This window comes from Podarcis raffonei, chromosome 7, assembly GCF_027172205.1.
Source record: "Podarcis raffonei isolate rPodRaf1 chromosome 7, rPodRaf1.pri, whole genome shotgun sequence".
Classification (NCBI taxonomy): Eukaryota; Metazoa; Chordata; class Lepidosauria; order Squamata; family Lacertidae; genus Podarcis; species Podarcis raffonei.
This window is the reverse complement of record NC_070608.1, coordinates 32628013-32651609: the sequence shown is the minus strand read 5'-3', so window position 1 is coordinate 32651609 and position 23597 is coordinate 32628013. Positions and strand designations below refer to the sequence as shown.

The following is a 23597-nucleotide window of genomic DNA, read 5'->3' as shown; positions in this document are numbered from 1 at the left end:
TACGATGAAACTCTTTTAAGACTTTGCGATGCCCATGAAGTTTGGGATTTTGCCGTAACAAGACTAAATGCAGCTCCCATTCCGCTTGGCCATGGCGGATGCTGCCTCTCCCTATCAGCCTTTCTGATTGCACATGGCAGAAACTCAACAGGGGAGGCTTTTTCCAAAACAAAAGAGGGCAGCAGCAGATGGCTTCGCCTGTTGAACGCCTGCCTTGCAGAAACAGTTGTCGGAAGCCGAGGGAACCCTCCTGGCAGCGGGGAAGAGAAGGCACTCGACGGGCCGCCTCAGCTGCGGCTTCCCTTCAGCTTCAAGGCCCAGAGAGCGCCCTCGCCGCCGCCCCATGAAGGCCAGGCCTCGCCTCTTTATTGCGGCTCCCTCCGTTGCCTAGCAACCAGCGGCAGGCCTGCCCGCCCGCCCGCGCCGGGCCGGCGCTCCAGTAGCCGAGGTCGGCGGGGCAGAAATGCGGCCGTTGGGGTCTCGCGCGCCGGCTGAAGCGGAGGGCCATGAGGGGCCTCAGCCTCCTCCCGTCCTACAGAGGCGAGGGGGCCGAATCTTCGGCCGCCGTTGAGCCTCCTTCGTCTTTTCTCCGAGCGAGCGCGGTGGTGGTGGAAGGGCCGCTATGAGCAGGAGCCAGCAGCGCATCCACTTGGAACAGCAGGGTGCGTGTGAGTGCTGGGGGTGGGGGGCTGTTCTGGGGGGGGGCAGAGGGGAACTGCTGCAAGTCCCCCCCACCCCTTACCCTAAAAGGAAGGGACGCTGCAGAAGGCGCTGGTGGGCCACTCTCCTTGCTTGGCGTGCGTGCAGTATGGCGACCCAATTGGTCTACCTTACGAGGTTGTTGTGAGGGATTAAGGTGAAGCTCCCCGGGCGCTCTCTTAACAGGGCGATGTGTCCCATTGAGCTAAATGGGGTTTATTCACAAAGAAGAAGGCACAGGATTCTAGCCTAAAGCATTTTGCAAATGCTGGGTATTGAAGAGAAGAGGCATGTTGGGGCTCAACCCTGCCTGAAACGACTCCCCTATCTATCACGTGGGGACTGATAGGGAAGGGCACTCTGCACGTGGCTTGAAACACTTCTCACCCTGCAGTGGGGGTTTGCACATAGTTCCGGGGTATATTGTGTTGAAAAACAGGTTGCAGGAATGGCACCTGACTCAAACAAAGCCGTGGGGGCTTCCACTCCAAAAGTAAAAGATACCTAACAGTTCTGAGGCCTTGAGGAAACAAAAGTGAGCAGTGGTAAAATAGAGCAGTGGGAATAAGAATTAGCCTGATGGGAAGGGAGTTTGTTTTCAATGAGGAGTCATAAGGGTAATTCCCCCAAGATTGTATGGTGGTCCAGATTAACATGCGTATGGTTTTGTGTGGTGTGTTTGTTCTGAGGTGGTGGAGAGAGTGTGGGCTTGAGAAACTTGTAGGTTTGAGAGATGATTTGGGGATAATTTATTTGATTTAGATTTGCTAGAGTAAGTCAACTGCTAGGCTGGAAAGAGCAGAGGGCTGTAAATTTCATTTATCGTAGTTCATGTGAAAAGAGACCATCAGAAATGTGCTATAAATTTTTTTCTAACAAACTTTGAAATCTATGCCTTTTGATGCATTGTACATAGGATTCATTTTTTAAAAATTTCCCAGAAACTTCAGTGAGTACAAAATACAGTGTGACCAGTTAATTGGGGCCAGCTTCTCACCTGTGCTTACATAGCTGCATTAGATCTCTTTCCAAGCACAATTCAAAGTGTAGATTGTTACCTTTCTGTGGGGAATCTTTGGTCTACAGGCTTAATTAGGTATGCTAAGCCTCTCCATACCCACCTGCCTTACACCTAACATCTTGTATGATGACACCAGGTGCAGAGCAGGTATATGTGCACTTGAGCCAAAAAGAAGTTTGCAGGCACTGCTGATCATCCACACCTGCAAAGCCCAGTGCAGCTGATTGGTTGTTGATGCTTTGTGGGCTGTGCCAAAAATGGGTCATCTGACATCACTGTGGTGTCAGGTGATTGATAGGTGGGTGAACTCACCTCCTGGCTAGATCCACTTCCCCAACCTTGCTATAAAGGCTTAAGTCGTGTGCGGCTGGTGATAAATGGATATAGAGCTGTCCCAGTTGTACCTCTGATGTGTAATATTCTCTCTCAAGAAGTGTAACAGGTTCCAATTTTGATGTCTTTTTGGCACCCGAAATTGCAGCAAATTTTTTAGTTTCAGTGTTTTCTGCTTGATCTTAGAGGTTTTTGCTGTAGCTTCTATGATTGATTATATTGTTTGTATGCCAGAGAACCCTCTTATTGAAAGATGGTTTATAAACTGACAAAATAAGCTATAAAAATTCCTTATGTGTCTTGTTAATAGATATTATATCCCAATCACACTCCTTTAAATCGGTGTTCTGACCAAATTTTGGTTTGAATAATATGTTGTAGTGCATCGTTAAAATGGGGGAGTGTGCTGTCTAAAGCAAAATTTACCATTACTGGTAAAATATTTACTGTTTTTGATGCAAGTATATTTAACTGTAATGTTACTTTAACTTTTGGTATGAAAATAGAGTAACTGAATCTGAATGGACTTTGTATATTACAGGTTCACAAGCTCCTAATGGTAAGCTGCCAGAAATCTCGTGCATCCCTGAATGGTAAGTATTTATTTAACTTTGCCCAGTGGTCTAAAATTAGTGTTCTGAAATATGAAACACAGTGTTTTTAAAATATGAAAGCCCAACCCAACTTGATTTCAAAAGAGGTTGGTTTTTAGCTAAGTGCTAGTGCTGATCTACCTTAACTTAGCATCGTTCCATAACTCCTAACTCCTCATTCCTCACTCCCATTAATGGAGATGAGTGGTTAAGTCTGTAATCTTATATCAATGCATTATTCTGGGAGTAAGCCCCACTGAACTAAGTGAGACCTGCTCCAAAGTAGACATGTAGAAGACTGCATTGTTAATCTCTTTGTAACTGAGAGGCTGCTGTTGCTTACTGCATCTGCCACCTGAACAGCAGACTTGTATGTAGTCATGATGCTGAAATTACCTGATGCTGGTTCACAGGAATACTTTCGATTCTATAGTTTAGAGCCAAATATTCCCTTGTTCTATTCAACTTCTTGTTCTATTCAACTTCTTTATTCCCAGTTGTTGAGACCCTTGGGGGTTTATTGATATTTTTAAATATCTACGAGTACTGCACTTTCTTTGCCAAAGATTTGGAGTTATTATTTCCTATTTTAGGGGATAGGGTCTTGTAAGTTTAAATTGCAACAGAAGAATTTACAATAAGGACAGCTTAGCATCATATTTTAATGATTCATAAGAGCTGTAGCAGTTATCAAAACAGGCACTTTTTAAAAGTAAAGGGACGTATGCCTCTAGTATGCGTTTCTTTATGACGATGCATTTTGAACTTTCTTTGGCAATCTGTCTGGTTTTCTCACTGAGAAGATCAATGCAAACTTTCCTGAAATAGTTTGTCCATCCCTGTTGATAGCCCTGTAAAATGCATGCTGTTGATTTGGAGTATGCCTAAAGATGCACTAGAGATCATACTGGGTAATAGTGAGGCTGACCATGTCTGAACAATGCCTTGTGCTCAGTGTGCACCCTAGAACATTTCTCTTTTCTCTGTAGCACTCCAATATTCCATGGCTGAAATTGAGTAGTTTCTCACAAATAACTTGATAAGGAAAGAGGTAGCTAAATGTTACAATATTTGATTGAAAACAGTTTGTAGCACAATTCTGAAGAAGGAGTAAGTTGGCCATGGAGAGAGGTCCTTCTGAGGAGTAATCATGTAGGGCAGTCTTCCCCAACATTTTGGACTAGTTTCCATCAGCTTCAAGGGAAGGCCAACCGAGTGCTTGTTTGAAACATAGCAATCCTTGGTGACCCACTTATTACTTGAGAAATGTCTGTACCAGACAACATGTGAAAAGCATTTATTATTTTTGCTTTTGTATCCCCTCTGGTGTTCACTATGATGTATGAAACAGCAGACCTGTCATTTCTCAGACACCAAAGGAACAAAAATTGCCAATCCTAAAATCTGAACAAAGATTCCTGGATAAAAAAGTCTCTGGAAAATCATTCGGGGGTCACCTTTTCGAGAATAGTTGGAAACATGCAGTGATAAAGACAAAAAGGATAAAACAAGGTAAGATGTTTAAGGTTGTCATTTGATAGTTATCCTAGGCTACATTTCATAAAAAGGAAACTTACCAAGATTTTTTAGTGTTGGAATTGCCATAAAGATCAACCTAATCCCTATTTCTGGCTGCTTCCAAATTGTCATTAGTTTGTGGACTGGAATCCACTGACTACTGGCAAATTTAGGTTGAGCAATTATAGTGGATTTCGTAGTTGTGTAGAACAAACAAATTCCTTTGCAATAAGAAAAGTGATGGGAAATACCCTGAAAGGGGATAACAATTGCTTGATTTAAATACATACAACATCCCCACAAACAAATCAAAATCAAAAGTTGTTAACAAACTGGTTGTCTGGGAAGGTACCTATGTAGTTTTTCCTTGCACTTTTTGTTGTTGAGAGTTATCTTCCACTCCTTAAAATCAATAGACATTTGCCCACTGAGTTCAAAAGAACAAGAATTGTCCTTTAAACTGCTGTACTGCACACCCTCTCCAGATATTGCTGTTCTTCTCAGCCACTTTTGATACCGTTAACAATAGTATTCTTCTGGATGGGCACCCTGGTTTGGAAGATGGAAGTGATGTTCTGATTGGTTCACTTCTGCCTCTCAAGCTGTTCCCAGAATGTGATAGTTGGGAACTACTGCTTGATCCCATAGAATTTCTTCTTTGCTGTTTCATAGTGTTTTGTCTTGCTCCATACTTTTTCATAACTAAATCACACTTTTGGATAAAGGCCATCAGTGTACTGATGACACCCAGCACTTTCTGTGTGTCTCTTGTTTTATCAGTTTCAGGTGAGGGAGTAGAAGTGCTGAGGAGGTGCCTGGAATCTATAATGGGCTGAATGTGGGTTAATAAACAAACTCAATCCCATCAAGACAGAGGTTCTGTGAGTAGGTGTTTTGTCTGTTCAGGGAGATAGTGTTCAACTTGTTCTGGATGGGGTTACATTCACCCTAGAGGTAGCTAACGTGGTACCAAAGATGTAGTTGAACCACAGCTCCTATCATCACTGACCTGCTGACTTGGACTGATGGAAACTGTAGCATAACATGTGGAGGCCACCTCATTAGCTTCTCAGACTGAGTACACATTTTGGGGGTACTCCTAGATCAAACATTCTACTTGGAGGCCTTGGAAGCTCTGTGGCAAGAAGTGCCTGTCCGCAGCGTAGGCTGGTGCACCAGCTGCGGCTTCTCCTAGACAGAAATAACCTGACCATAGTTATTCATTCCAGGTAACATCTAGGATTGAATAATACAATGTTTTGTGCATGGAGCTGCCTTTTAAAATGGTTCAGAAACTGCAAATGGCTCACAGTACGGTGGTTAGGCTGCTAACTGTAACTGATCATTTTAGAAGTATTATGCCAATACCTGAAGAACTTCACTAGTCCATTTTCCACATGCAATTCAAAGTACTTCTGAAGTCTTTCTGTGACTTGGTACCTGAAGGAACACCACCTTCCATATCACTCTGCCTCTGTAGTGAGAGTCTTCAGAAGCTCTCTTCTGGAGCTCTCTCCATTTGAGGTAAGGTGTGTGGTGGCCAGAGTGAAGGCCTCTTCTGGTTGTGGTACCCCGTTTGTTCTTTCCCAAGGGAAGCTTACCTGATACCAGCATTACTATCTTTTCAGTGCAAGCAAAGACTTTTTACTTTCCCAGGCTTTTTAATATATTGCTGTTTTTAATATGTTGTGTATTAGCATGCTTTTGTAAATGGCACAAAAGGATTGCTAAAGGGAGATATATAAACATTCGTTTGTAAATAAAATAAATGTTAAGGTAGTCAACAACAGTTTGATTTTCTTCTAAAACAGTAGGTTTTTTTTGGGGGGTAGCGATGGCATTATTCCAGCTTTGACTGCCATTCAGGGGTTCTTAGGATTGCTGCAACTTGATCCTCTTACCTGGGAGTACCGTAAGCCCCATTGAACTTGGCGGAACTTATTTCAAAGTAGGCATGCATAAAATAGTGCTGTTATCTGCAATCCCCCTGCGATGCATTGTGTTCCAGGTAGTGGCTCAGCGTAAGGAACAGAATGTGCATGTTTTAGATACTGGAGTAAGTTTCAGCTGTGGATTTGACATGATGAATAGATGTTATGTAGTTAGTTTAGTCTAAGTGTGTGCACACACAGTATATTTAGAAGAAGGCATTTCCGCTCTTGACGATTCCTGACTCTATAGGTGGCTGAGAACATAAGCTCACTATAAGGGAACTGCTCCTTCTGACTTGGTAACCTCACAAGGACCAGACCAGTTTCCTGTGCCCAGACATGTCTCTTCAGAAGTCTCCCATTGATCTCAGTGGAGCAAACTTCTAAGCAAGTGCAAGACTGTAGCTCTAGCTAGTTTTGGCCTGATGTTCCATGTATGCTGCTTTGAATTATTTCTCTTAAGCAGAATATACATCTGCATATGGCTTGAGAGACTCTGATGAAAATGCTGCGATGCCAAGTCTTGCTCAGGCAATACCAAACCCCTCTCCCGTTGCACAGAAGACACAAGGTGCTGCTCATTTATTTCCAGACAGGTATACCATTATAAACTCTATTATTGTATGAAGTGTATAGATGTTTCACATATTCAAAGTGCACTGCACAGGTATAATTCAGAGGCAGACTTCAAGCTGAGGAATTTCTAATAAGCACATCTCATAAAATTTCATGTACAAATTTATTTTAAAAATAGCAATAGAAGATGGAATTTTAGCTACATTTCTGCATTTAAAGTCAAATGGATTGAAGATGTACACTTCTAAAATATGAACAGGTCATGATATAGTGACTTGTATAAATCGTCATGATATAGTGGAAATTCTATTACTTCCAAATGTTGTATGAGCCCCAATTCAGACATTGGCAAGTAGGCATATAGCCAGTCAGATGGTTAAAGCTGTTGCTTGTGATCATCAGTGATCACCTGTTCAGAGGAAAGGGGGAAGATTATTATTGGGTACTTCATACCCAGACTGGCTTTGTTTTTTGTTTAGAGCAAAGGGAATCACTTGCCATTCAGTCACCATCTTGCCTCAAGCTTATTAGTTTCACATTGGCTTGTTTTAAACAAGCTATGTTTTGTCAGTTGCAACAAGGAAACAAGCTGTCGGTAAGCAGAAATGGAAATGAAATGTCCACATTCTACCTCATAGCTGTTTGGAAGAGGAGATCAGTTTGTTCTGACCACACTAAACTGTGGTATAGGGTGATGTCTGAATATGGCCAGTGGGAAACAGCAAAAACCTCAGTATTTTTAAGTGATCAAGTACTCATCTGTGCCATAGGCTTACTGCTTTATGGTTTTGTTTTGTTTTTTAGACAAAGCTTATGCCTGTACAGGGTAGTGTTTATTTCCCACACATAAAGTCTCAACTTCGTTAATGGTAGTTTACAATGTTTCATTGTTTAATGTGGTATGTAACTGAGAGGCTTCTCACTAACTCTACAATTGAATGAACTGGAGAAATGACAGTAACCACAAGTTTCCTAAAGTGAATAGCGGATAGGTTTTTGCTCTTCTCCCCTACATGTTTCTTTTAGTGTAAATTGCCCCAGAGCCAGTAGTAGAAAGCCAAACAGCAAGCATGTATTTAATAAACACACGTTTAATTTGGCCCCGGAAGTTCTATAAGTATGTGTCTTACCACTCAGCTATACATGTATCATTAAAAAACAATTTTTAGTAGAAACGGGAGTGGATGAATGTACTGTTCATGTTTTTCTCATAGCTTGTGGCATACTGCAGCTGGGGTTGGGGCAGGATCGTTTAAGGCAATTCCCAGAAGTGCAGACAAGTTAGTCTGTTGTAGCAAAAACTACAGGGCCACAAGGCACTTTAAATCAATGTATGTATGGCATAAGGTTTCACAGACTATTCAACATAGTGTTATGAGTTAGAGGTCAGAGAGAAATATATGACAAAGAGCCTTGTTTTATTTCTACCCAATTATGTATATCCCTGTATCTGTTGACCAATCCCATTTATTTGGGATAAAATATGTTAAAAAATTATAACACAATGTCTAACTATTTAATATTATAGTTAGATACCTTCTTCTTTTGATTTTAGCTGTTACAGTAATGACGACCCCGGTTTGCCACCTTTTGTGCTTCCGTGTACTTCATCACAATACTTTATTGAAAGCTGCTACAAAAGCAGGCAAGTTAATTTTACTCTTTATAGTTTGGATTCAGAATTATGTTCCTGAAGGGTGAATGTTAGCATGTTCGACTGGGCTTTAGTCAGCCTCAGAGCTCCTCCCCCTAGGGTCAAAAGAGAGGCAAGGCCTCCGAGAGGCGGATCTGCTGCCCACTCCCCACTGCAGCAGACACTACTGATGTCAGAGCTCTACTGGTAGGCCTCAAAAGGAGTATTATTAAAAGTAGATGCAGTGAAGGAGACATACCCAGACCTGCAACATGGACCCTACACTAGGGAGAAAACTATGGCAGCAAACCTGTGAAGGGTGGAGGAGGGCTGCTTCATCCTTGCTTTCTCCCTGCCAGTGACAGCCCAGCAGGGCACTGGGTGAAATTGCCACCTTTGATTTCCTCTCCCATGTCTTTAAGATTGTGCCTTAAAATGACTTGACACTGGTAAAGAACGTGGTGTGCTGGTGATATGCTCTTTGTGAACCTTGGGGCCATAAAAACACCCTCACAGCACTATGTGAAAAATAAATTATGTCAGGATGGTTTTACTGTAAAACCTATTGCTGTCTGAGATACTGCTTTGTTTTCTTCTCCTGCAGGGGAGATACAGCCATGGGGGATGCTTATAAAAGAGGGTCGTTTACTTGGAAACCAGGCCCTCTGAAGACATCTGGTATGCATGGTGGAGCTGGAGAATTAGGTGCTGTAAGGTAAGGCAGTATGAGTGGACCAGGTCTTTCATAAAAAACAATGTTGGGAGTTACTTTAATTTATATATTTAATTCTGTCTCTTTACCAGACTGTTTTCTAAATGTTTATTCCTGAAACAACATAATAGCGAAAGAGGGAAACATGACTTGATCAAATTCATGAAAATAAAGTGAATATTTATTTTAACCACCTTTAACTGTCCCGAAATGGTGTGTTTGGCAGACTAGTCCACCTGCTTGCCTTCAGCAAGGTCACTGCATGATGTGCCCTTCACCATGTCTTGGGACCTTACTGAGGGACACAGGAAGTGGAGAGGCAAGGATCAAAACTCACTTAGACCTGGGGCAGTTCCAGACTGTTGCTATATTGTGGGTGGGATTGAACTGGGCACCGGATAGTTAAGCAGCTTCCACATTTTAGCCTGGCCCATCCCCTTGATAGTCTATGGACTCAGCCAAGGGGTTATCTTTTGTTGTGATGCTGGGAAACATCACCCCCTTGCCAAAGGCTCATATGTACGGTGGTACCTCGGGTTACATACGCTTCAGGTTACAGACTCTGCTAACCCAGAAATAGTACCTCGGGTTAAGAACTTTGCTTCAGGAGGAGAACAGAAATCGTGCTCCAGCGGTGTGACACCAGCAGAAGGCCCCATTAGCTAAAGTGGTGCTTCAGGTTAAGAACAGTTTCATGTTAAGAACAGACCTCCGGAACGAATTAAGTACTTAACCCGAGGTACCACTGTACACCCACAAAGCGGCAGGGGAAGGTTAAAAAAAGCAGAGATTTAGAATAAGCAGAGCTGATGTCATCCCGCTTCCTGAAGCTAGGCAGAACCACAGTGATGAAGGAGAGCTCTCCCATGTAGGCTTGTGTAAAGTTGCAGTATTGGCCTACTTGAGCTGGTGGAAAGAGTTACTGAGTCAATACTTTTCTCTGCTGGAGGAAAATGTTATGACTATTGTAACAGTACGATTCAGAAGCAGTTCCTATGCAAGTTTTATTTCCCAGCAATGCTTGCTGTCCTATAGCCGCTCAATTCAACTCTATGAACCCTATTTCTTAGTATTCATTTATAGGTCTGCCCTGTTAATATTTACCTAAATCCCCATGCATATTAGTCCTTTCAGTACAAAGGTTTTGATATTTGTTGAGTACTACTAGGAATCTGGATGGAGATTCCTAAAGAAATACATTTTGATGTAGGAATACTTACATGGCATTGATCAGCATGTTTTTTCATCTCAGCACACCGCTGGGAAATTACACCACTGCAAGTCACCTTGATTGCCATAGTCCATAAATATAACATTCTATTAATAGTATGTTCTTGTGCAAATGTTTGCAGGTTGAAGAAGTATAATCGGTGTTCCAGCCTAATTTCATTTCCAGAAGGATCCAAATTCAAGCCTGGTAATAGTACCTAATGTATTTAATTTCCTACCATCCGTCTTCACCAAGATGCATTTCCTAGGCAAACTCATTTTCTCACTGCTTTACTATGTGAACTTTCTTGCATTTTGAATATTGTTGCTGTTATAAAAATGTTTATTGAAGGCTTTGTTTTCGTATGTACCTAAGGGACAGCATTTCTTGTCGTGTTTGTAAAATGTTTCAAAGGCTTAATTCAGCTAATTAACAAAAGGCAATTACTGATACAAACTACTAGAGTTATTCTAGATTTATTCTAGAGCTATTTTGGAATGAAAATACATTGAGTCATAGTGCATTTTTATGGTCACAAATGTAATTTTATACCTTGCTCAAAAGATTGCTTAGGAAAATAAACTAAATGGGTAACATAAAATGCTAATATAGCAAGAGAAATGGGAATCTGTTTAGTTTTTTTAAAAAATCCTAGGTATCCATACTTCAAATTGATTTTTTAATGAACCTATATAAAATCATAGGCCTCTCTAAGAAGCATGGTCAGACTAATGCATAATGGGCCAGGTTTATGAACACCATGGTACCCCTTTTTACTACCTTTGACGATCTCTAGGATAACTATTACAACTTGTTTCTATTTTAAGGAATAGGGTGATTTTATTCCCTTTCACTGGTTTTTGATGTATTTTTTATAATTGTGTTTTAAGTACTTCCATGAGAGGGGCACATTATACTTTGTAAACAAGGGGAGTTTCGTTTTTTCTTCTAGGTTACCGTTTCACAGACCCTGTCACTGGAGCTCCTCCTCAGTTCCTCCAGCGGCTTTCTCAACTGGCTGCATTGGAATGTGAAACCATACATCAAGAGAGAACAAGAAGACTCAGGAAGGCCAAGAGACAGATGATGTAAACAACGTACCAGGAAAGGAACAGGCTCCTTTGAAATCATGTAAAGTTACTATTTTCTTGTTCACGTCTATCAAATTCTTTCACAAATACTATGTTGATCAACAAACCTCACAATTAAGGGAAAAGGGAAATATGTGATTAATAAAGTTTTTTTATGTTTGTAATTATATTGCCATTGTAAAGTTTGTGAACTGCATCTAATGCTGTAGATGCAGTAGGTCAGCCACCCCTCCCCCAAAATAGTGATAGAAAAGTCAGAGTTGGAAGGGACACTGAGGATCCTCTTGTCCAATCCCCTCTAATGCAGGAATCTCAGCTAAAGCTTATGTCAATGACAAACACCCAACCTCTGTCTAAAAACCTCCAACGAAGCAAGAGTCCTTTTGAAAGAAAATGCTGTCTGACTTATCCTGTTAGCCTGCCTGCCGTTAACACGTTACTGGGTTTGGGTTGCTTAACTTCTTAGACCTTTGCTGTGATTTATTTCATCAAATTTATATACTGCTTTACAGGTTTCCTTAAAATAATAATAATAAAAACCCCAAAGCAGTTTACAAAAACAATTTATCAGTAAAATGAAATGTTAAAATAACTGACTAAAGGCAGATTAAAACTCACATCAGCTTTCTAAATTTTTTAAATAGCAGGTGCTGACATCACAAGCTGCTGTGTGGATTTCCACCAGCACCTCTCTTTCCCAGGGCCCATTTCATGTTCTATCTGAAGAGGACAAGGGATCATCATAGCTCCTTTTCTGAACCAAGCATCTGCCTAGTCTTCTGGCTGGCAAGGTCATTAACACCTTGTTGTCAGACAGACCTTCAGCTAACAGGATCTTTGAGCAAACTACTCAGGACCAGCTTGTGTAGGTTAACCATAGCTTAGATTTCTCAATAACATAACTTACTGTTTGTAGCTACCTATAATGAAAAGGGTTGCAGAAGTACTCTGACTGCCAGTCAATTTCAGAGCAAGGAAGAACACCACAATTTCACAGAAGATTTTTTTTATTAACAATGCATAGAGATGTCATCTGCTAGGCCCCTAGAAGAGAAGACAAACTAAGATTAGAAACATTTCAATTGGTGAATATTTTTCTGAGAATTTAAAGTTGGCCTGACAGCACACATTTCAGTGTTTTACTTGCCTTTATGTGCACACAAAAATCACTTTGAACCAAAAAGCCACTTATCTGGCTGCCTGTGGTGACTAAAAATAGTAAAAGATGTGTTTCCCATAATTTCCTATAGCCAACTTGGTATACTACAGTAATTAATTATTACTCTAAAACACACAAGCAGTGCATAACCTAAAGTGCAGTCTAAAGTCCATCTTAACCAACCACCCAAATGATTTAGAATAGCACAAATAGAGCAATGGGAGCAGAATTTGGTCTCTGAATAAGCAGCTTATATGGCTTAACATAGGGACGCGGGTGGCGCTGTGGGTTAAAGCCTCAGTGCCTAGGGCTTGCCGATCGAAAGGTCGGCGGTTCGAATCCCCGCGGCGGGGTGCGCTCCCGTTGCTCGGTCCCAGCGCCTGCCACCTAGCAGTTCGAAAGCACCCCCAGGTGCAAGTAGATAAATAGGGACCGCTTACTGGCGGGAAGGTAAACGGCGTTTCCGTGTGCTGCGCTGGCTCGCCAGATGCAGCTTTGTCACGCTGGCCACGTGACCCGGAAGTGTCTCCGGACAGCGCTGGCCCCCTGGCCTATAGAGTGAGATGGGCGCACAACCCTAGAGTCTGGCAAGACTGGCCCGTACGGGCAGGGGTACCTTTACCTTTACCTTTATGGCTTAACATAACAATGAGTTCCGAATACAAAGGGAAATAAGAAAACAGCAATTCTACAGCTAGATAAACTGCTATCCACACCCACATTTGCTTACATTTCCCCCTACAAACCCCACACCTAAAGAACTTTAAAATGTCAGATGTTCCAGAAAATCAAGTTAAAGATTGTATAGCTTTATTGTATTTCTAATCCTGCACATTGGGGCAGTTTGGTCTAAACAGTTTAGTTTGTTGTAGAATTTAGCCATAGTTGTATCACAATATACTACTTTATCCTGTGGGAGGCATGATCACGGTATACTCACATGCACACAGAAAGACATACACAAGTTCCTCCCCCATCTTCTGCTGATCTTTGCAATGTTGGACTGAGATGCCATTGCATTTCCTAGCTAGGAGAAGGGCAAGGAAAGCCCTCTTGCTTGATTTACAAAGGCACTTCCACCTCTGGCAGGGTGTCATCCCTAGAAAGTCTTAGTGTGCACAAAACAGGAAGGAACCTTAAGATGTCATAGCTATGGTATTGTGGCTGAGAGAGAAGTGCCTTTGCAAGCTAAGACTGTGGATTCACCACCTCTAATCCGTAAAGGTATAAGGAGCTCCTTTAGGAAGCAATACAATTAACATGTGATGCTCAGTTTCCCACCTGGGAACTGACCATGACAAGATCTGCTTGACTTTGTCAATGAATTCCCAAGACTCCATGATTCCACAGGAAGAAAATATTCTACAACCAGAAGCCTATATCCCTTGTGCAAGGTAGATATGTGTACACAAACAAACAAACCAATGGTTCTTTTCTGTACACACCCTTGAAAAACTGTGTGAAGGAAACCCTCACTACATGTTTGTATTTTAGTGTTCTCCAGCCCAGCATACCATTAATTCATCCTCCTTATGAGTCGGTTAATCTGGTCTTCCCTGTTTCCTGCATCACCACCTTCTACAAAGTGAATAGTTTTCTTCTTCATTCCACCCCGTGGAGAAGACAGCTTGAATGGCCAGAGAAAGTTGTTTGCTGCTTTGAAGTTTTTGCCAACAGTATAGATTTCATGGATCAGATCCTCCATGCAAATGATGCCGTGTTTTCCTAAAAGTAGAGTTAGAAAAGGTTCAGAGTACAAAGTGCCTTCCCATTCACTGATTGTTGCAATCACCTTGCGGGTAGCTGAGAGAATGCAATTTGCCAAGTCACCCAAATGAGAGCATCACAACCAAAAAGAAACTGGGACATGGAAAATGTATAGCACTATACACTGCACGTCCAACAAAATGGGCACATTTTGTCACTACTGTAAAGCCAAAATGTCCATCACTCAAATAGTATAACTTGATAGTGGCACTCTCAAGACTCTACTTGTATTTGTTTGACATTAAGTTAAACTGAAGTTACTTTTTTCTATTGACTTCTAACGCTAAACCACAATCTTATTAGGCAAGAGCGGGTATAGTGTAACGTTGTGGCTAGACATGAAAACCAGAATGTGTTAGGTTCAAATCTCAGCTCACAAATTGACAGCCTTCAGCAAGCCACTGCCTCATTACTCCATCTTGCAAAAATGGCATAATACTGGCACACCGTTAGAGAAAAGTTCTAACTGAGAACATCAGTGAAATACTTTCTATGTAAATGCAAAATGTTATGCTCAAGTTGGCCAGCAGGATTGCAAAGAATACTTTTCTCAGACGATACAAGAATGCAATAAGCTTGCAGATGTAGCGATACACTAAAATAATCCAGTACAAGTTGTCATAAGTTTACTTACCCAGGCATCTTTTGATGAGAGAGTTATCTGTCAAAGCAATGCGCTGCTTGTTGATCTTCCCATAACCACGCTTGTAGATCAACTCATGCACAGATTTCAAGTTGGGGTAACTGGAACAAAAGATAAGACATGACAACAGCACTGCTAACTTAGTAACATAATGAAAATCAGCTGCTTGAATTTCTAAGTTAAAAATATAAAAATGTGTATACCGAATGCATGAGTTCACTGGCAATATTGTGTCCTCAATACCTTGCTGTTTGTCCATTCAGTACACATCTGTATTTACCACAGCCAACTAATTTCTAAAATTAAGTAGCTGTATCCAGACACAAGCTTTTGGGTTTGAATGCTGGGAACAAAACAGCTCTCTCACAAGGAATGAAAATTAGCATGGACAACTTCTGGCACACAGTGGAAGATTGCATTGGACAAGGCAGAAAGGAGGGTGTTGGGGGGGAAATCATTTTTAGCCTAAGCAGGAAGGAAATCTGCTTAGAACATATTTATGACAGAGAGATGCCAGGGGAGAAATAATGGCTTATATTATGTATTTGTTTATTAACTAATTTTCTACCCTCCTCTTCTATTGCAATCACAATACAAAGGACAATGTACAATATTCAAGTTAGACTCATAATTGGAAGGTAAAGGTAAAGGGACCCCTGACCGTTAGGCCCAGTCGCAGACGACTCTGGGGTTGTAGCGCTCATCTCGCTTTATTGGCCGAGGGAACTGGCGTACAGCTTCTGGGTCATGTGGCCAACATGACTAAGCCGTTTCTGTTGAAACCAGAGGAGCGCACAGAAACGCAGTTTATCTTCCCGCCGGAGCGGTACCTATTTATCTACTTGCACTTTGACGTACTTTCAAACTGCTAGGTGGGCAGGAGCTGGGACTGAACAACAGGAGCTCACCCCGTCACGGGGATTCAAACCGCCTACCTTCTGATCAGCAAGCCTTAGGCTCTGTGGTTTAACCCACATCACCACCCGCATCCCAAACATTAGTCCAGAGCTAAAACTATCTAGCCCCTTATGCATTACAAAGATGAAGTTATTATGGAAGTAGACTTGGTATGAAGTAAGCAACTTGGAGAAGATAACCAAGGTAGTTCCTCAAACAAAAATCCTTTCACAGGATTACCGGCAGTAAACTTTGCAACTCCAGACATTACAAAGTGACAAGAGGGAAAAGAGGCATGAAAGAGAACTTTGGTAAACAGATGAAGGTACAGTGGACCCTCTGGATACAAACTTAATTCATTCTAGGGGCCGTGCACACCCAGAAAAATCTGTATTGAGACGCCACTTCTACGCATGGCGTGATAGAGCGCTTCTGCGCATATGGTGAAACCCAGAAAAATACTTCCAGGTTTGCCGCTTTCACAAGCCAAAGTTTAGGTTACTCAAGAGTAATGTAACCCAAGGGTCTACTGTACATTTATTTCTGTTACACATTCTGTACGGTATACAAAATAGTAACATGAAATGCACATGAAAACTTGTTGCATCATTCCACACAAGTGAAACTGCAAAGAAATATCTCTTGTGGGACATTAGCTGGTCATACATGGGCTTACACTATGGATCAGTGCATTTTTAAAAATGCTGCAAACCTCATTATGCTTCAACCTTTTAAATATGTATGAGGTAATGTTCAGTCTGCGATTGCAGCACAGAGTAGAACTTTCTGCTCTGGAGCAGAGGTAGAGACCACTTCGTCCAACGCAGACAAGCAGAAGGCAACATATATAGGGAACAATATATACCACTAAATTTAAGATTCAACTTACCCCCATGCAATGTAAGGTTCAACAATCCTCAGCATGTTAATGGATGCTTTGTTGAGTTTCACAAATGTGCCATTGAAAATTTGACGCAGGCGAAGAAGCTGCAGTACCTTGCGAACCTTGGGACTGACGCCATTAATTCTAAAAGTGTAGTAAAACATGTTTCTTTTCAGTACGGTCTCCAAACAGATTTAACTATCAGCTACTTCCAATGAAAGCTTTCATCATATTAGTAAAACATGTAACACTCCAGATAGCTGAACTTACATTATAATTAACATACCAATGACATTTATTTTTAATGGATAGCATTAAAGATAATTTTGCCCCCCACACAAACAGTCCACTGAAGGATTAAAAAAACCTACCAAAACACAGTCCTTGCCCACTTCAAAATAAGGAGCATTTAGAAAAAGTGGCAACTGTTATGCAATCCAAGACAAGCAAGAGGCCTTCATTGTGGTAGTAACCTATACAAATGATTCCCGCCACCCACCCCAGAATTTCCATGGAACAAACTGTACCACCTTTCATTTTTCAGACGAAGACATGTTTATTCTTCTTACACTTCATTTTTTAGGTCAAGACATGTTTATTCTTCATACTCTTCCATCTGTTTTATCGCTACTCCTCTGCCACTGTGGCTCAGCTGTGCTCATATTCACAAAAAGCTACTACTGTTGGTAGCAAACTAAACCCAAATGAGGTATTGGGGGGGGCAGAACACTGGCAGCTTTTGAGCACCGGGATCTAAATATGCTAAATACCATTATTTTAAATGCTACTTTGGATGCTATTAATTAACTATTTTATTATTTTATTTTATTTTATTAGTAATCACCGATTCTTTGCCAGTCTGAAGGCTTTCAGGGAGAAATCAAAATAAATTAAGTGACTAAATTACACCTAGACCATAAGCAGAACAAAGCACTCATGCATTTTTAACTCAAAATGAAGTCCGAGTGTGCTCAGTGGAGCTTTCCTCAATATACTGAAACTTGTGGGATATTACTTAAAAATGCAAAGCAAAAAGTTATGCTCTTTCACTTTGAAATCAATTAGACCTTAACACTGATATAAGGCTGAAGGTCTTGCTCTGCATTAGGCCCAACATGTATAATTTGAATGTTAAGTAAAATTATATTTATATTTAATCATTCGTGCATTAAATTTATATACTGCCCTTCATCCGAAGATTTCAGGATGGTTCACAAGATAAAAATACAGGATAAAAGCACAAATATTTGGAACAAAATCAAAACCACTACCACCCCTCCCCCAAACACACTTAAAATATTTTTATTTATTCTGAAACCTGGACTTCATGGAACTTCCCACCAGCTGGTCAATTCTTTAGGCACACAGCTTTAGAACCGTTTTTAACTAAGGGTAACCTGAATAAAGAAAGAAAGAAAGGGACGCGAGTGGCGCTGTGGGTAAAACCTCAGCGCCTAGGACTTGCCGATCACATGGTCGGCGGTTCGAATCCCCGCGGCGGGGTGAGCTCCCGTTGTTCGGTTCCAGCTCCTGCCCACCTAGCAGTTCGAAAGCACAATTAAGTGCAAGTAGATAAATAGGTACCGCTTTCTAGCGGGAAGGTAAACGGCATTCCGTGTGCTGCTCTGGTGCCGGTTCACCGGAGCAGCTTCGTCACGCTGGCCACGTGACCCGGAAGTGTCTTTGGACAGCGCTGGCTCCCAGCCTCTAGAGTGAGATGAGCGCACAACCCTAGAGTCTGTCAAGACTGGCCCGTACGGGCAGGGGTACCTTTAACCTGAATAAAGAGGCTTCTACACAAGGTATTTTTGAATTATTCTCATAAAGCACAGTGCTGCTGCAAAGGCTTAGGTCATAAAAAGGATTGCCCCTCAAACAGCTGCAACCCCCAGCACCCTAACAAACTACAGTTCCCAGGATTCTTTGGGGGAAGTCACGTTCCTTACATATACAGTGTGGGCGTGAGACCAACTGCTGTTAATTTATAGGTTAGCACAACACATTTGTTCATCTTACCCTCTGATCCTGATCACAAATGCCAGTTTGGGTTCAGCAGGTACATAGTAATTGCCAGCTTTGCGAGCCATGCGGGCCATGCGAATTTCGCGCCGGTACATCTGCCTGTACTCTTTGTGGTATAACTCAGCCCTTTTATAGATTAATTTTCGTTCAGCAATTCGCAACTGAAAACAGAGGATAATTTTATTACATTTCATAAGTAAATATATGCACATTTATTACATCTTTATCTCTGTCTTCCTTCAGGGGATCAGGGCAGCATACATCATGGGTAGGCAAACTAAGGCCCTGGGGCCAGATCCGGCCCAATCATCTTCTAAATCTGGCCCACAGAAGGTCCAGGAATCAGCATGTTTTTACATGAGTAGAATGTGTCCTTTATTTAAAATGCATCTCTGGGTTATTTGTGGGGCAAGGTAACCTGCGCCTGCATGTGTCACCGCTACCGTGCATGACGTCATTTTGACAGTCTGCACATGCGCGAGCGGTGAAACCCGGAAGTAACATATTCCGTTACTTCCAGGTCACCGCGGAGCGCAACCCGAAAGTGCTCAACCTGAAGCATATTTAACCCGAGGTATGACTGTACCTGTATATCATGGCTTTCTTCCATCTTGGAATTTTAAGTTTTTTCCAAGTGGTCTCTTATCCAGGCACTGACCAGCTCCAGACCTGCTTAGGTTCAGCAGTTATCTGCATCAGATACCCTCATCATGCAACCTAGAGCTTTCCAAACTTTTCGTGTAGGTGACACGCTTTTTAAACATGCATCATTTCACGACACAGCAATTCAGTTTTACTAACAAACCAGAGGTTAAACTAACCCCTTTCCAGCGCAGAGAGCATTTGCACAACACACCTACCTACACACTGCAATCAACACACTAATGTGTCGCGACACAGAGTTTAGAAAGCTCTGGTGTAACCTCACTGAAAGTGGCCTAGTGAGCTTCATAACTGAGTAGGGATTTGAACCTGGGTCTTTCAAAGTCCTAGTCTGACACTCTAACTACAATTCCACACTGGTCCTTACCTTTATTAACCTGTAATAGCGCAAAGGTGGGCGGAGTACTATAATTATCAAATAGTTTGTTTTTTGTGTGATCAGTCTATGCTGGAAATACTTGGTGCACACATGCACATACATAGTTTTGATGGTGCTTGCTTGGAATGAATGCTTACTTGCCTTCCTTTTTTGAAGAAGAGGGGAGCAAGGTCCCAGCCTTGGTAGAGCCAAGGCTGGGGGAGGTGAGTTTTGTAACTGAATGGTTAAGGCAAGGAACCCCTTCAATGAGATACAAGAAGAGAATGGATAAAGGGCATTTGGTTAAGAGCTTTATAATCTCTATAATGAAAAAGGTCACTGATAACCATCTCACTAATATATGTGAACGATGTTGACTATTTTAGGGAAAGGTGGCTCTGGTGCCAGCTAGAGCTGCTCATGGGAAATAAGACATAAGCCAGAATGAGGACAATATTGTTTCTGGAGAATATTAAAAACTCAATTTTTGATCCACATTTTACATGCCTTTTGCAGGCAGATCAATCTGACTACTAATTTTATAGAGCCACAAAAAGTTAACAGGCCAACTACCTAAGTTGTTACACACAAAAATCCAATTTTGCAGCTTAATGGTGTCCCCTCTTAACATACTACTTGGAACACTGTTACACTATCAAGCCAAAGCAAGCCACTGCCCTCAAATTGCATCTAGCACAACTCCATTAATAAAAGCTGCATGTAATCCTGCATATACTAGGAATGTGCTCCACTAAATACAATAGGACTTATTTCTGAGTAACATGCATATGGACAAGACTGTTAAGTTATATTCACCTTCTTTTGGACCAAGAGCTTTTTCAGACGTTTGGCCTTCATATCAGCAAAAGCCTTCCTTTTCTTCAAAAGGCTCTCGGGAACCGAAGGCAACTTCTTCTTCGCTCTACATTAGAAAGCAAAAGACATATACATCTGAATATGGATGTTTCTTCTCATACATACTGCACACAAAAAGAAACAACCTAATAGCCATACAATATCTTTTTAGACTTGTTAGTAGAAAACTATCGCAGCTGTACAACACTACATTATTAACCAAATTACTTTATTCAAACTTTTCTCTCCAGAAACAGGTTTGTTGCTTTCCTGAATGTCCAGATATCAAGCAGTTTTGATTTCCTGAGATATAGCTATGTGAAGCTCATTGTTACCACTGTTGGTAGTTATAAACATGTTTAACAAACCAGTGGCCTGCAAAGCTGGAGTGTTTTTTTGGAGATTTATAAATTATCTTAAAATCCCAAATTATAATACTGGTATTTTAAAAGCAAAACTACTTGCACCCCACTCCTGGAAAAATAGTTTCTATAAAAATAATTCTAGTATAATCTCAGGGCCATGGGTTTGAGCCCCATGTTGGGCAAAAAGATTCCTGCCTTGCAGGGGGGTTGGACTAGATGACCCTTGGGAACCCTTCCAATACAAGAATCGTATGTATGGTTATCGCAACTAAGGATCGCAACAGCGGGTCAAAACCCTTTTTTCGGGCAAACTCTGCAAGACAAATGCGGACAAACGCCGTCTCCCTCGGCCTGTAAAGCGAGATGAGCGCCGCAACCCCTGAGCCGTCTGCGACTGGACTTAACCATCAGGGGTCCTTTACCTTACGCAAGAAAAAGCGCTCAAAAATCCCCAAGTAACCAATGCTTCCGAATTTTCTGGCCTTCCTCAACCAACGGAGCTGGGCGCGTGTGCCGGAAGGCTACAGCTAGGCCTAACCGCGCCACGCAAACTACCAGACCAGCACGGCCTGCATGAAGCGAGGCGGCCAAGTGAGTCTGGAAGCTGCCAACGGCGGTCGCGGCCTTCCCGCTCGTCTACAGCTCCGCTCATTCCCCAGAAATGAGCCCCTCGCAACGCGCCCCACTGCAACAGGGAGGGACACTTCCTAGTTCCCAGCCGCATCCCTCTGAATGAACCCCTCCGTCTCGCTAAGAAGGCTCAGCAAAAGCCTCTTCAGAATACGGAGCCCTCAGCGGGGAAGGTCGAGAAACAAAACCCAGGAAACGCTTTCTTAATGTCGCGGATGGCAACGGATTGCACCGAGGAAGAAAAAGCTACTCACTCTTCGCCCGCCATGGTCGTCGCCGGAAAAGAAAGAGTTGGCGCATGCGCGGTGAACTTGAAGACTCTTTCTGCCGCCTAGTGGAAGGGACCATTAAGCGCAAAGCCCCAGCTTTAGGTGTCTTACACGATGCCTGTGCTGAAAAAGGAAGAGTGCCTATGTAAGAGCCGGAACTGTAGCACATGCGGAACTGTCATTAACTCCTTGATGCGGTGAATATCCAGGTGTTCGGGGGAATGAGAAAATAAGGCAAGACACACACACACACCAAATAAAGGTTTTTCCAAGCAGTGAATTTTGATGAGTGTTATATTCAGGTCTGGTGTTAGGAACCAGCTTTTCGATATTGTTGGCGTCTTGAATTCTCAGATTCTGGGCGATTAAAAATAGTACGTTTTATATTATTTCTCTTGAAGTATATAAAGGGCATGTAGCCATGTATACTTTGCACAGCCATGCACATGGTTATTCTGTAGTTACTCCCAGTGAGGTGCATAGAATTTCAGCCTTGACATTAGAACACTTTACTTTCCCTGTTGCCCTGCGACCGCAAAACCCAAGGAAAGTATGCTCTGGATTGCCGGACCAACGCAGCAAGGTCCACTGGGAGGCTGCCCCTCTGCCTCCCAGGAAGAACCTCATGGCAATGGGAGACCAATCTGGTCCTATCCATTGGCCAGTGAAGGAGCCCCAGCGCCAGTGTTTGCCTTCCTTCTCCTTCCCGATCCTTTTCCCCGTTTGTATCATGTGTCTTCGATTGTAGAACATTATAGGTGTTTTTAAGCGCTGATATGACTGAATAACATCGCTTCTTGCGTGAAAGGTGTACAGGACGTAAATTAAGATGGGCACTCCTATATACACTTATCTGGGACTAAAGCCCTATTGAACACTTCTGAGTAAACGTGCGTTGGACTACAGCGCAAGCACAATGAAACTCGGAGCAAATTTAAAATTGATAGATGACAGGTTAAAACTACATCTCCCAGCATACATTGTCAAGTGGGGCGGGGCAAAATAAAAATTATTGCTCCAGTGCATCATGGGTTCTGTAGGCTTTGCCAGCTGTGCCTTAAGTCTAGACCTGCCGCTTTGCATTCTGGTGAATGTAGGCAATTTATATTAACTTCTCCCCTTTCTCCCCAAGAAATAGCTAAGCCTTAGTGGCCAGTGTGGCACGAATATATAGTTTCCTGCACGAAGCTCACTGTTTCCCAACGCTTAGGCTTCTACCCAGATACTTGGGAGTAAGAACACGTAGGATTACTGTCACGCCACAAGTCAGCGTGCTGCGTCGGACTGCAGCCCCATCCTACGCTGTTAGGTGCGCCTAAGTCCATTCAAATCAACGGGTTCAGTTAGGCTTGCCCAGTTTAGCGTTACAAGCTCTGTCTACGAGGGTAACGGACTGTGGCCGAAGCCGCTCACATGAAGGTGAGCTGACAAAAGCTTGAAGCTGCAACCCTGTGGTTTGCCTAGGAGAAAGCACCATAGAACTCAACGGGGACTTACTTCTGAGTAGGAAAAAAAAATTCGCAGTGTACCAACACGTGTGTCCTGCATACTCAGCCCGCCCCCTTTCCACGTTTACGGTGCCATCGCTTTAAATGGGACTCTCTCCTTTTTATATATTACAAAAAAGTGTGCACATGAGCGCGACTCTCGGCAGCCTGTGCTTCCTGAAGGCCGTGGCACTCATGAACATGATTGTTTAGGAAAACAGAAAAGGGGCAGCAGAGGCGCAGTTCGCCAGGCTGGGCGGGCCTAGCAGCGCGGGGAACAGT

At 42.4% G+C, this 23597-nt stretch overlaps 2 protein-coding genes across 5 annotated transcripts; one reads left to right on the top strand and one right to left on the bottom strand.

The window, feature by feature from the left end:
• The first annotated feature begins 555 nt into the window (after positions 1 to 555).
• Positions 556 to 11481, top strand: C7H8orf89 (chromosome 7 C8orf89 homolog). 4 transcript variants are annotated; one of them, XM_053395863.1, is made up of 8 exons: positions 556 to 662; positions 2595 to 2646; positions 3998 to 4158; positions 6559 to 6691; positions 8227 to 8316; positions 8909 to 9019; positions 10369 to 10433; positions 11179 to 11481. In XM_053395863.1, exons 1-8 carry the CDS (start codon positions 623 to 625, stop codon positions 11316 to 11318), a joined length of 792 nt encoding a protein of 263 aa, XP_053251838.1. In that variant the 5' UTR covers positions 556 to 622; the 3' UTR covers positions 11319 to 11481. The 4 variants fall into 4 exon arrangements, with proteins under 4 accessions (XP_053251838.1, XP_053251837.1, XP_053251836.1 ...); XM_053395862.1 differs by having other exon boundaries at positions 590 to 668; positions 6562 to 6691; XM_053395861.1 differs by having other exon boundaries at positions 590 to 668.
• Positions 11482 to 12306: 825 nt separating this feature from the next.
• Positions 12307 to 21933, bottom strand: RPL7 (ribosomal protein L7). Its single transcript, XM_053395854.1, has 7 exons — positions 21814 to 21933; positions 20526 to 20631; positions 18683 to 18849; positions 16673 to 16810; positions 14878 to 14987; positions 13991 to 14201; positions 12307 to 12361 (listed from the first exon to the last, which is right to left on the bottom strand). Exons 1-6 carry the CDS (start codon positions 21825 to 21827, stop codon positions 13993 to 13995), a joined length of 744 nt encoding a protein of 247 aa, XP_053251829.1. The 5' UTR covers positions 21828 to 21933; the 3' UTR covers positions 12307 to 12361; positions 13991 to 13992.
• Between the last annotated feature and the right edge of the window lie 1664 nt (positions 21934 to 23597).

Excerpts from the sequence above, each read along its gene's own strand:
- C7H8orf89 (XM_053395861.1), top strand. The coding sequence starts at position 623 with ATGAGCAGGAGCCAGCAGCGCATCCACTTGGAACAGCAGGGTGCGT. Across the intron at positions 2,647-3,997 it reads ATCTCGTGCATCCCTGAATG|CAGACCTGTCATTTCTCAGA; the intron begins GTAAGTATTTAT and ends TGTATGAAACAG. Across the intron at positions 4,159-6,558 it reads GACAAAAAGGATAAAACAAG|CAGAATATACATCTGCATAT; the intron begins GTAAGATGTTTA and ends ATTTCTCTTAAG.
- RPL7 (XM_053395854.1), bottom strand. Across the intron at positions 14,988-16,672 it reads GAACCTTACATTGCATGGGG|TTACCCCAACTTGAAATCTG; the intron begins GTAAGTTGAATC and ends CTTTTGTTCCAG. Across the intron at positions 14,202-14,877 it reads TCTCATCAAAAGATGCCTGG|GAAAACACGGCATCATTTGC; the intron begins GTAAGTAAACTT and ends CTCTACTTTTAG.